Source organism: Plectrocnemia conspersa, unplaced genomic scaffold (assembly GCF_051122295.1).
Source record: "Plectrocnemia conspersa isolate PC_06_02 unplaced genomic scaffold, ASM5112229v1 ptg000004l, whole genome shotgun sequence".
NCBI lineage: Eukaryota > Metazoa > Arthropoda > Insecta > Trichoptera > Polycentropodidae > Plectrocnemia > Plectrocnemia conspersa.
The window spans coordinates 18,217,723-18,231,947 of NW_028277168.1; the positions used below are offsets into that span (position 1 = coordinate 18,217,723).

The window sequence follows — 14,225 nt, forward strand, 5'->3', positions numbered from 1 at the left end:
TTCTAGGTAATTTATGAAAATATATTATTTGTTAATCTATTTTTTTTATTACAGTTGTCCGAGCAAGCCGTCAAAGATTACAATAGAGGAAGAATGTATCTTATTGACTTAGCAAAACGAGAAGGAGTACCTGTTTTCGATAACTTAGAAGAGGCTACGCAACGTGTAATCGAAAAGTTGAATAAAGGCAGCTATTGAACCTACAACTTTTTAACGCGTATTATTATTATTGTAATAAAATTACACAAGAATTGGCCACGCTTTATATAAATTTAATTTAATTTAATGTCGAAACTTAATTTTCCATAATTATTTTAATGTAGATTATTTTTTTAAAACAAATACTTATAAATATAATATTGATAGATTAAATTTATTTTTATTTGTATTATGATAAAATGATGTGAATTGTCTTTATGACATACAAATATATAGTAGTTTAAATATAAATTATTAACGAATCTATTAATTTTTGGCATTTGATCATTTTGAAGAAAAATTTTTCGATTTTAAAATATAATATTATTAACATTATAAACAATCAAGTGCTCTTAAGTATTTTTTATATAACTATATTTTTAATGCTTTTTCAAAAAGCATTGCGTGTATGTAGCATAATTTTTTTAATGTGAATTTAGCTGGTAACCTCATACAAACCAGCTTAAGCTAATTAATTAACGATTAATCTTAGCAAATTATTATACATATTATGTAATAATATACATATTGATATTTTTTTAGTTTGTTTTTTGATTAGCAAAAGCTCTCTTCCTTTTAAAATATACCTCTGCCATTGTGTAGTATTTAGGCCACTTAGTAATTGTTACACACGTTTTAAATACACAACTTCAATTAAAAACCACAATTTATTACACGTATATGAAAGTTTTATCAATTTGTTTTTAAAACACACATTCCCGCACTTGAATTTTTATCTTAGCCGTTTATTATAAAACCGGTGATACCGACTAGAAAACTTCGATAATGTTGTGGTTTTTATTTGAATCTCGTCTTTATATAAATAAAAACTTCAGGATATAATTTTTTCGTTGTATATTCATAGATAAATATTTTTTTAATATTCTAATCTTATAATACATATAATATCATTTAAGACTGATACATGATAAAATGCAGCAAGTTTATGGTTTTATAAAGTTATGTTTACTTTCTATTTTGTTTTGTGTGTAAGTATATGAAAAGATGTTTTATTATCAAATTGTACATATTTACACTTAGTGCAATTAATTATACATTTAATATTTCAATTATTTATTTTAATTATTTATTAATACATCATTTCCACCAAACTGATTTTGCTTATTTCTATTTGTGTAATCAGGAGTGAACGCTAATAATAAATAGTGCTGATTTTAATACTCGTATTCATTAAACGACGGAAGGATTAATGTATGGAATGCAATAAAACGATTTAATTATAAAAAGCATCTTTTTTAATATTATAAACTAATCTATTTACATCCAAAAAGGTGTTTAAATCATAAAAATATATAACATACAAAATAAATCTTATGAAATAAAGTACAGATGGTGTGGTTTCATCGTCTCCGAGTGTTATCTTCAAATCAAACTTAAGTATCGTATTAAATGCTAGAGCCACACTGAATAAAGATAAATGTACATAAAAACTCAATACAAATAAATGTTAACACAAAGTCCATATATAAACTGATATTCTTTATTGCTCAAAAAGTACCACATTCGATTAACGCATCAATAAATTCTGTTTTCTCAGATCTTGAGTCACTTCGTCAAATTTAATTTGAGGAAAAAATCATATTAAGAATATACTTTAGATACAATAAAGTGTACACTTTACGTTTGTACATTTAAAACATAGCATCGAACGAGTTAACCAAGGCCAAGAAATAATTCCTGATCTGAATACAAAAGATTTTTCGGCAATGTTGATTTTGCACCACTAATAGAAGACCAGGTACTGTTATACATTTTTTATTATAATGCTTAATTCTATTATTTTTTTTTTACTTTTACATTACATTTTATATAAGTTATATGTTGCATATCTGAACGTTTACAACATATTTTTCGAAAATATACATTATTACAGTAACGGCTCGTGAGGGGATGCTGCGGTTATATTCTTTAAAACGACAAGACTATTTTGTATATGTCAAATCTATTAATAAGTTTAGGAAACATTTTTAAGAAAATAGCTCCTCATGAGCCGCGACTGATTATATACATATCTATCAAACTCGTGATATCGCAAAAAGTTTATCAATATAGTCTGATTTTATATTTATAAAGATAGGAAAAAGATTTGAAATTTGCGTCACATTAAATGTAATGGATAATTCATTAAAAAAATATATCGTAATCAAAGTTATCGCTTCTCGTCACGCCCAGATGATGATCAACATAGCCAAATAATCAACGGCGGAACACGCATACGATAAAAAAATATTAGCAGAGTTTGATTAACTGCTTTATTGACTTTCAAAAATATCTTAAACATTTCTAGTCTTGTTTCACAATCAATGCTAAAAAATATTACAGACATCATCTATACACGATTAGTTTGGAAAATATTCTCTTTCACTAAATATTTATCAAAACAGAGTAATTAAAATAAAACAACGAATAAAAATCAATCGAGCAAGAAAAAAAACTCCAAACTAATCTACCGTTAAAAAACGAAGTTAACGATCAACACAGCTATTCATTAGTCATTCATTTAAATCTAATTAAACTCAAATGCTGCATGGCTATCTATCTATATCCAGATCTCAAATCTTCCTTTTGGTAAAAAAAATCTAAATGACTAGCTGCTTACAAAGTAAAATGCAATAATATGGAAAATAATGGGGAAAATCGCTCACACGTGTATTTACAAAATGTTTTGATTGTATTGTTATATTTTCATCTCGTATCGTAATTTGGTGATGATGTCAAAAGGAAGACTTTACATATAGTGTAATATGTATTTAGGGATTCGAATCACTCAACAACGTATGGTGAATGTTTAGATTAATAATTACGAGAGCGCATTTCAATGCGCCCACCAAGTCTAGGTGTCACTTTTCCATAATTTTATGGTTTTGTCGTTTTCGAGCGCAGCCGATGCGATTATGTTCTCCGTGGGATGACAAGCGGTGCATAGTACTGTGTCCGTGTGGCCCGTCAACCGCTGCACCACTTCTTTCGATTGCAGATTCCAGATATAGACCAGATTGTCTTCGGAACCGGAAACAATCCACTGAAATAAAAAAAAAAATTTAAAACTACTACTCAATAAATATCTCCATAAAAAATAAAATCTCGATTTATTTCCTTTGCAGCAAGTCACAACAAATAAATAAGCAATTCGTAACATATCGCACAATAGCAAAAAATTATCTCCGTATTATTAATTACAAATGAATTTTATTTCGAGGCTAATATACTATTGAAATTGTTCTAAAATATTCACTAATTAACAATAATTACTTAACTAGGTTATTTTTGGTTAAGATAAAAACATATTGTTGTAATTGTTGATACTTGAATATATTATTGCTGTATTTAAAATGATATATGATAACTATTTTTTGTGTTATATAATACATATTTAAAACGAGACCTTAGTATAGCTAGACAACTCTTCAAGGGAGATACTAATTGATAAAAATAATAAAATAAAATCAAACAGACCTTTCCGCCGGTTACGCTGAAGTTGGCAAATATGCAGTATTTTTCGTTCTTGTGTCCGGTGTATGTTTTAAGACATTTACCGCGGCTGTAATCCCACAACTTGAGCGTGTTGTCGAGGGTAGCGGCTAAAATGTACTTTCCGTTCGGACTGAACTTCACAAACGACACGGGAGGATTATCGTCGTCTATCAACGTTTTCAAACATTGACCCGATGCCGTGTCCCAAATGCGACTGAAAATAAAGCATAAATTTATATCTCATTCTAAGATTGCATATTTTATTATTTGTCAATCAATTACCATAAACCGTCATAACTAGATGAAACTATTAGAGATCCGTCTCGGTTAAAGTGTACCGCGGATACTGGATCCGAATGTGCCGGAAGTGTTTTTAGACATTTTCCTGTTTATAAAAAAAGGAAATATATTTAGACGTTCATTTACATTAAAAATATGTCATCTATATGGAATTTTAAAGCACCTGTTCTGACGTCCCATATCCTAACGCTCTCGTCGAAGCTTCCGGATACAATTAAATTACTTTGCGGATTAAAATTACAACAGAAGACGTAATTGCTATGACCTTTCAGTGTCTTTAGGCATTTACCCGAACTCAACTCCCAAACCTGAAAAATAAAATAAAATACATGATTGTCATAAAGGAGTAGCTAGAACACAGTCAAAATCAGTTTTTTGTTAAAAAACTTATATTTAATTGAGTTGTTATTAAATGTTGAGTCTTCAATTTTTGAATTTAGTGTCAATTATAATTATAAATGCGTACAGATACAATTCAGATGAAAGTATTCATTTCATGTTTGAAAATTTACTAAAAAAACAGCATTTTTATTTCTTTCAGATTTTTGGCGGACGGGTGGCAATTACACAGATTGAGCCGCTACAGTATTATTTATTGAAATATAAATTAGTTACATGTTGAAATATTATGTATATATAAGTGAACGGTAAACGAGGCACCACCGGCCGTAGTCTTCCCATCGAGGTTCACCAGAATGTGCTGCCTTCCGTCGCAGTCACGTCAATGTTACCAGAGTGCCGCCAAGTTTTGACCATAATAAATGAATAAATAAATACATAAATAGGCAAGTTTTTTCCTATTAATTTGGATCTATCAGAACAAAGTTGAAATCATTACTATAACTTCTGCTAAAATTGTTTCTAATTTATATTTTATCTTTTGGCAGTAGTTGGTTTGCAAAAAGATAATTTATTGTAATTTCATCATAATTTAAATTAAATTTGTTAGTTAAATCTTCGAAACTATTTGTTAGACATTATATTGATCTTGATGTTTATCATTCTAATATTCTACTATTTCGGTTAATTTAATTATCATTAAAAGTAAAAAAAACTGAATAAAACTTGTTGACAATATTCAAAAATAAATCTAAAATACAATACTCACTCGGGACGAATAATTCTTGATATTTTCGATTGTGTAAAACATAGATTGTTACTCTTCTGTAGAGAACATTAACATTTGGACTCATATCAATGTATTAAAAATTTAATATTTATGAAAAAACCTTGGCACGAATTTGAAGAAGAAGAAATGAGATAATGTTGAAGCTAATCTATAAACTGTTTGGACAATAGACTAAAAGAGGTTTCTATTACAAATGTTTCGTCACAATGGGATGTTATCAAGAAAGAAAAAATGGATATATATAACAGAAAAGCATATTAGTAAAATCAGTATATAAAAAAATAATCAATTTTATCAGTCACTGTATGTGAAATAACTTGACAAAATTTGAAAGGACAAGGATATTTTAATATTTACTCTCCATTAATAGTTTTTTTAAAAACTCAGGAAATAATGTAATTTACATAATTTTGTATCATATTATTTTTATAAACTAATCTGTGAAATATATCAAACAGTAGTAATAATGGTATTCAAATTATACACATTAGCAAGAGCAGAAATACATCAATATACTCTGTATATAATATAATTATTTTAATTTATAATTCAATGTATTATATATAATATGTTCTAGAACCGTCCCAAAAGTAAGTGTACTGATTTTTAACTTATCTCTTTTAAAGTATGATTCTTGAGCGTTTCATACCAGTACTGGAATTTTATGTAAGTATGCTTAGATCATTAGATTCACAATCAACCATAGTGATGATCCTTTAACTTAGGGAAAAGGTAGAAATCTAGGTTGTAGGTTGTGATGTTTTATTTCCATTGAGATTTGCTGAATTATACATATTTCTTCAGGCGAAAAGACGTTTTTATGTGCCTTTTTTCTTTACTGTTATTACTACACCTAAGAATTTTGGTTCAATTACAAGCCTCATAGATAAGTTTTGTACAAATTGCCGAGTAAATAAGATTTCCTAAAACAATATATAAAAATCTCATACTCAGAAGAGTGAGCAATTATGCACAGTAGAAAATGCAGCGCGAACAGGTACCAGGTATTCCTGATTTGAATTTCATAAAACTGCTGTTAAAATTTTTTATAATTTAATTTCCATTTTAAATTCAATGTAGTGCAAACTAGTAATAACTGTTAGCAGAAACCTCCAGAAATGGTTACATATTGTTATGATTTTTACCTAACCCTTGTATTAACCAGTTAAGTGCAGAATTTAGTTTTAAAAATCCCTTACTTTTTTTTATAAAATAGTTTTATTGATAATATAAAGTAGTGGTCAGCTAATCGGGGTAAATTACCACAAATAGGGTAAAAATGGAATTTTTAATGGGAAATGAACATTCATTCATTTAGAAATATATATTATCTGAAATATTTTTTAAGACTCCTAAATCAACAAAAAACACGACAATGCAATCCCAAATGGCATTGTCTCTAATCGTAAGGGATTTTCATTAAACGATACCGACTTTTTAAAATTGCCGTTCTGGACCAATCTCAAGGTCTGTCAAAGATCATTCCATTTTGTCAACGCCTCCAAAAATTCCTAAATAAGTCCAAATACTGAAAGCAACTTCAATTTACTCAAAACAACAAACTATAACAACAGTTTACTTTACGAAATAAATTATTACCAGTGAAATTCACTGTTATTATTTGGCTCACCTTGGAAGAAGATATAACAGTTTAACAGCCATAATCGTCATTGCAGGTTCATTATTTATCAGTGAGTGAAATTTAATTTTACCAACTCTTATGTGTATCGAAAAAAATATTTTTTATATTGTAAATTAAAATAAAATAATTTTTGGAAAGTTTTACTTTTTTCAATTTGGAAAAAAATGTTCGCTATTAAGATTTACATGCAATTGAAGAGGAATTATTGTTTTGTATTGGAATTGATGTCTACAATAAAGTTAATGAATTCTATAATAATGTTAATTTAAAATGGAAAGACTGCATTGCTGTATCTGTTGATGGAGCCCCAACTATATTGGGTAATGTTAGTGGATTTCCGACTTTGGAGAAAGAATAATCCACAAATTGAAAAAAAAACAATGTATGATTCATCGTCAGGCATTGCTTGTGAAACGTTTAGAACCGTCACGGGAAGTCGTCAAGCATGATGTTATCAAGGCTGTTAATGTTGTAAAAGGATATGCATTAAACGCGCAACTATTTCGTGAATTATGTACAGACGGTGAGGCTGAATATACATATCTACTTAATCATACAGAAATGAGGTGGCTCTCACGTGAAAATTTTTCGAACCGAGTGTGGGCTCTTAAAACTGAACATGAAATTTCCATGGTTGAGCAAAAAAATGTTGTCGCACATAAGTTTATTAACACTTTGTGAGTTCCATGTCTTGAGTATGTAAACGCATTAAACAAATTGCAAGGAAAAAACAGCTATATAATTTCAGCATCTGGATCAAAGATTTTTTTAGAAGATTGTGAAAATATTACTTTTGACGATATCAAGGACACAGTTATAAGGCATCTTATAAACTCAAAGAAAGGTTTTCTGAATTATTTTCCAGATCTTGATTCACATACTTTCAGTTGGATTGTAGATCCCTTTAAATGTGAAATTGCTGATTTACCAGAAGAGCCACAAAAATTGGCAGAAGCACTTCTTGAACTTCGATGCAATGATGGAGCAAAGGCTTTTAAAATTGTATATGAAGAGGTAATCAAAAAACTGTTACCTTTTGCAACAACCTAACTTTGTGAACAAGGATTTTTTACTCTAATGAACATAAAAACAAAACAAAGAAATGGATTGAAATGAAATCGATCCAGAAGACGCGAAGGTATTCAGAGCGACGAACGAAGCAGGAATAATGACAAGAGCAGCGGCTTGTGTTGAGATGAGTGTGACTGTGTTTTGTGATCATTTTATTTGATGACAATTTTTTATCGTAAAAATGGATTACGAATCTGGATTATCTGTAGCAAATATGGAATATTCCTCATCATCCTCAGAATTAAAATTAAGTCAATGATTGAGAAGAAGCCGCAAGAAGACGTGACCAAGACACTTTCCTGGTGTTTTCCGCCCAATTGCAACCTTATGAAATCTAAGGAGATTGTGTGTCGCAAAAAAAAAGGGATGCGAATTGAAAAGAAATTTAAAAGAGACACACAATACCATCGTCAGAAATGTATCGTTGCATTAAATGTTAAAAAACATTGTGTACACATACATATACATTTCTATGCTATTTTTAGAATTTGTAAAAACAGCAAACAAAGCAACTTTTAATGATTTTTTTTTTATATATATTATTTTTATACGACAAAACGTAATAAATAGCCTTTTTTATTTTGCTCGAGTATACCTGCCAACCGTACCAAAATAAAGTTTTGAATTGATGTGTATACACATCTACTAATGCAGTTAACAGATTAAACAATACATATATACGCTAATAGGCACCTTGGGAAAACCTGGCATTAAGAGTTAAAAAATAGGATAATTGACGACATTGGTCAAGGTGATGAATTTTCTGAAAGCTATAAGCCAGAACATTTCGCTTTTGACTTGGGAATAAACGAGAGTTCAAGCAGAGCTATGCTGAATCGACCGAAACAACCTTTAGAATCTCAAGAAAGCAGCAATCTCAGCTTGACTTTGTGATCTTATTCACCTGAATCATAAGTTCAACCCGGTATTTGATATGACTCGGGAGAGTACGACAAAAACGGACATATTCTGATAGAATCGACTACACTCGGTCCTCTTTTTATGCGGTTTTGAAGTTATGCGGTTTTTATTTCAAGAAGCATTTTTTTTTAAATAACTATTTTAGACCATTTTGACATGTTAAAAGGGTAAGAACTTCGGAGAATTTTGTCTCCGGATGTATCGTTTTAGCTGAAATAATTTCTTTAGCACATGATATTGGTGGGGAAGGTTTTGAAACATATACCCAAAACGATTTAGACGAATTACTTGAGGATAATGTCATGAATGACAATGATATCATTGGTATAACTCTTGATACCGTTGAAGAACAAGAAAACGAAAATTAATCGGAAGAAGATGAAACTCCAGTCACACTCACTGCGAGTGTAATTCGAGAACGTCTTCAACTTTCCAGTAAATTGGCAAACCATTTCATCGAAAAAGATGATAATTCTGAACGAGCATTCAAGTTTCAACGCGAGCTTCAGAATTGCATTTCTGGATATCAGGAATTGTACAAAAAATTAGCAAAGCCATCGCAAAGTTTAATTACTGATTATATTGTCAAAGGGAAAAAATCAACATGCGAAGTTGAGACTAATTTTACTTGTGAAGAATCATTATCTTCAGGACATAGATCTGATATGCTGACTATCTCTTCTAGTGATGAAAGTGATTTCGAACCAGTTCGCAAATTATGCCGAACACTCTCATATAGCGACGATAATTATAAAGAAAAAATGTGAAGAAAGATTAACTTTTATAAAAATTTGTATTTTTTTTTTTTAATTTTCATATAAATTTAGAAGGAATATGTTAAGATTATATTTTTCTCAAATTTAATAAACTTGTCTATGATTGTTAACGTTTTTATAAAATTATGAATAAACATTTCAGAAAGAATATGGTAAGACTAATTATTTTTCTGAAATTTAATAAACCTTTTTTTATGCGATTTTCGGAATATTGTAACTCATTGATTTAGTTTTGTGCGGTTTTAAAAAATTATGGAACGTATCCTTTATTTTTATACGTGTCTAGTCTTTTTTTGTGCGATTTATTTTTAGGCGTTTTCCTGTGGAACGTATCTACCGCATTAAAAGAGAACCAAGTGTATAAGTAAAAAAACATGTACATTTTGGTGAATAACTAATAACGGCACCAAAATTTGATATATTGTTACGATAACGAAAATAATAATTTTGCAATTAATAAAAAACGTTACACCAACCTTTAATGTTTTATCGTCGCTAGCGCTGACGATGAGTCTACTGTCTGACGACCAAGCCACGTCGCTGATTCCCATCTTGTGGCCGGGGATCGTCTTTTCGAACTTTCCATCGTAAGCGCCCCACACTTTGATTAGTTTGTCCGCAGCTGTAATTTCAAATGGCAATTAATACAGTTCGAAAACGGTCGGTCAACGCTCACAGCGCAAAGAGCGATACTTACAGGAACTAACGAGCCATTCTCCGTTTGGGCTAAATTTAACCGACGACACTGCTTTTGTATGTCCCGCCAGCGTGAACTTCAACGTGTAATTTGGTTTCTGTCAAACAAATACAATTTCAACGATATGAAAACACATTTCATCATCATATTACATAACGCATACTTTTTTAGGTAGATATTGTATGAAGTTACGGCGTGAATTGTCGAGTGGAAAAAAGTTAAAAAGTGAAAAAGTGTTAATGAGACAACATCGAAAAGTGTACTCAACTCATGTTCAAACTGCACGTTATTATACAGTTAGTTAAAAGATAGAGAAAAACGATCCTAACGTTACATAGGGGGAATAAACGTGAATTATTATTAAAATAGAACGTTCTTGAAGTTGATACTGGGCGGTGGTTGACGCTGAAAGTTTTCGCGCGCAATCCGCCGAAGGTTGAAAGCGAGGGCAAAGAGAGTATGGTGGTGTTTGCAGTCGAAATGCGAAGCTAGGGGGGAAGCGAGGGCCGGAAGAAGACGAAAAGGGCGCAAACTCACCGTCGCAGCGGGTTTGGCGGCCGGAGGCGCCGCGGGCGTTCCCGATCCCGGGCCGCCCGCAGCTCCCGTTGCCCCTCCCAACGGTACCATCGGAACGGAGACGCAGTCGCTCTGGGGGCGCAATTCGTACGAGAAATCCCACGACGCCACAATCCGCGCCGGTGGCGTCTCACATGGCACAAGTCAGAGCAGCCAACATAACGAAGGTGACCATATTGCGACCCTAAACGCGACAAATATCGACCATTAACCATTTATATAAATTATCCCCTTTACAAATTAATTTAATATTGTTTCTATTACATATATACCAGCGTTTCTTCCAATTTGCAATTATTTGATCACTCGGCGTTTTTGCTCTAATCTCCCCTATGTAATAAAACGTTTTTTCAATGCCTTTTTGTATGCGGAAATAATAAAAAATCGCAGAGTTATTATTTTGAACAGTGTGTCATCATACATTTTAATTCATAAAAAATATTTTTAATACAATTTTTTTGATATACAAAAATAAATATGTACACACATTTTATGTGTGATCAAATAGTTTTTATTAATAAGTAATAGTATTTTTAATATATATTACATTATTTTGTGAAGCACAAAGCACATATAGTCTACTTAAAGCGATTCAACGATTTTTAATGAAAATGCCCTTTCTTTTCTTTAGATTTTCGTGGTGGTCGATGTGTTCGGCCGCACACCTTTCGTGTCATGTTCGACATTTTCGCAGCACTCTTATAAACGTTACTACCATCTATAAACATTTTGTCTGAACATCTTTGTCAAAAACACCCCTTTACCCTCTGGTTTGAAGAACGGTTTCGAGTCGTTCATGCAAGACCCATTTCATCTGATACGTTGTATTTTGTTACACCTAACGACGTCAGACTCTTGATACAACTCATTTATAATACCGACAACGACGACGACGAGTACCATTCTCGCACGTAGGCCTGAATATATTCTTCAAAACTACATAAAAAGGGTAATTTGTTATATATCCTCCAATACGTTACAACAGGGTAAACACAATCAACAACTACTAAATAAGTAGTGAGACACCAGACTGAAATCAGACTATAAATTAAGGACATCTATTTTATTAATTTGAAACTATTGTGGGGGTTCTTATTCTTGAAACTCGCGCAATAATTGCCGTAACCACGGTATAATAAGGATGAACTTGACTTTAAGGGAAGAGACCATACAAAAGCCCTCTTTACTTCCAGTAAAAAGGGTTTCACATAAATAACACGTAATTACTTTCCGATGCATTAAAAGAATGTTTTTTTGTTGCGAAACGAGCACAGAAAACAATATATCAACGGACGACAAAAAGCACCGTGAAGTCACTATTTTTCTCTTAGGTAACATATTAAAGAGTTTTGTCACATAGAAAGAGTAACTTTTAATGAAATCAACAACGTCCAACACACAAGATCTCAACTATCTCTCAATCTTTATAAGCCAATATTTTTTTCAGCTTAACAAATTGTTTCGTAATTAAATTTTTACTATGTTGGTTAATCAGGATATAACATTTTTTATGCTTAAGAACATTTCAGTGAGACAAATTTAATGTAGCTAGACTTCACAAGATTCCATAGTAAATTAATATATAATTTGTTGGAATACCCAATAATGGGATGAGTAATTTGTAAATAAAATTATTAATCAAAGACATACGCGCTTATATATTATCTTATATTTGCTAGGAACAGAGTAGTTATTGTCATTAAAGTTGAGCTTTATCTGAGCTTCTAGTGATAGTACTCTGGACTTCCTGAGTCAAACAGCTATATTTTTGTTAGAAGCAAATTATTAGAAGATAAGAAAAACACCTTCCGATCTTGTCCGCTGCAATCATCGTCACATAACTACGCTAAAAAGTAGAAAATAAGATAATTTTGGAATTTACCATTAATTAGCAATTTATTAACTGGTAATTTATTAGTATTTGCCGGTGAAACAGGTAATGCATGCCCTAGTTCTCATATAAAAATCTCGATAAAAATTAAAAACATGAAACCTAATTGCCTCGAAAATAATTATATCAGGAATTATGAGTAGCTGTATTGTTTTGGTCATTATTTTAAAGAATTGTGCAACAAACCACATTTATTTATTTATACTATTAATTAAATGATTCCCCTGTTAACTTTGATAATGTGTAGATTGATGGATTTAAGTAACATCCGATATATAATACATCGGATGTTACTCAGATTCATCAACACATCCATCTACATATTGTCGATATATGTATACATATATATATATATATTTCGACAATATGTGGTAGGATAAGTAACGTAGAATTCACTATAAAAATAGAAATGAAAACTGTGAATATAAATCTGTATTTATTATTCTCCCCTCTTTATGTTTCGGGCTCTTTCCCCACGTAGTTCACAACAAAGTTAACGTTACTCTCGTATACTTAGGCTAATTTGCCCACAAGGCTAAATCTAATAATACAACATATCTAAAAAAAACTATCTAAATAACAAACCAGTGCTTGATGTAAATTGGAAACGATATATTTGCTGTGGATGAAATTCGATACTTAACGGTCTCCGACTCAGGCTTTCGGGGTTCGTCTGATGGTTAATCTGCCAGTAAAGTTGTATGTATTTTCATTAAAGATACAGTTTTACAATTAAAAAGAAGATGAATTTTAAAGGTAATATATAATATTATAATGTGAATCGATTTTTTTATTCTTTCTTTAACTATAACTAAAAAAAATTAATAAATTTTTGTTTTAAAAATTGTTTTAACCCTTTATTGAGTATCGACAACCCAATTGAATTGCGATTTTTATTTTTTATTATACATTAAAAGGTATATTTTTGCATTCCAAATTAATTTCAGTTATCCCATTGTTACATGATGTTACGTATCTAAATAGTGCTTAAGTCGAGGTTTAATTTTTATTATTCTCTATATATACGTGTTTAATATTAAATTTAGCGAGTCGTCGTATTGGCGCCACAGTAATAAATTAATGCTAATTTAAGTTATTCGTATTTTTTGTTGAATAATTAAGCATTTAGGATACTGCAATACTATATAGTTTTGTAGCATATAGTAATGCTATTATCCAAAATCTAGCAATTACAGAATCAGGGAAAAAATCTTAAATTAAATCTTTCCAAACATTTATTTTTAAAAAAAGTCGCCCAATATAATGTGTATTGTTATCCCCTGCGTGGAAAACCGTGCGATATATAAACGTCTAATATCATCTACCCCCTGCATTGAAAATGTACGTATTATAATGCAATTAATTATTGTATTTATTTAATATCTCCATTGCATCAATAAGTAATAGTTAACTAATTGCAAATGCTTAAATATGTATTTAAAGTAAAAGGCTCATAAAATGTTTTGTCTATCAATGGATGAAAGCTGAAAATTTATAATGAATGTTAAATGTGTCTGTACGGAACAAAA

The 14,225-nt window shown here is 30.7% G+C and overlaps 2 protein-coding genes across 12 annotated transcripts in view; one reads left to right on the forward strand and one right to left on the reverse strand.

Annotated features, from left to right (window-relative positions):
* The window catches only part of raw (NDT-like domain-containing protein raw), a 72,087-nt gene extending 71,881 nt beyond the window's left edge, over positions 1 to 206 (forward strand). For all 11 annotated transcript variants that reach the window (XM_088185091.1, XM_088185095.1, XM_088185089.1 and 8 more), the window contains one exon: positions 55 to 206. In XM_088185091.1, the coding sequence (XP_088041217.1) occupies positions 55 to 198 (144 nt within the window). In that variant the 3' untranslated portion in view covers positions 199 to 206. The remainder of the gene's footprint in view (positions 1 to 54) is intronic.
* A 1,230-nt stretch (positions 207 to 1,436) lies between these two features.
* Positions 1,437 to 10,974, reverse strand: wds (WD repeat-containing protein wds). Its single transcript, XM_088185128.1, has 7 exons — positions 10,767 to 10,974; positions 10,230 to 10,326; positions 10,009 to 10,154; positions 4,157 to 4,301; positions 3,976 to 4,078; positions 3,676 to 3,907; positions 1,437 to 3,241 (listed from the first exon to the last, which is right to left on the reverse strand). The coding sequence occupies exons 1-7, from the start codon at positions 10,854 to 10,856 to the stop codon at positions 3,053 to 3,055; spliced, it is 1,002 nt and encodes a 333-aa protein (XP_088041254.1). The 5' UTR covers positions 10,857 to 10,974; the 3' UTR covers positions 1,437 to 3,052.
* Between the last annotated feature and the right edge of the window lie 3,251 nt (positions 10,975 to 14,225).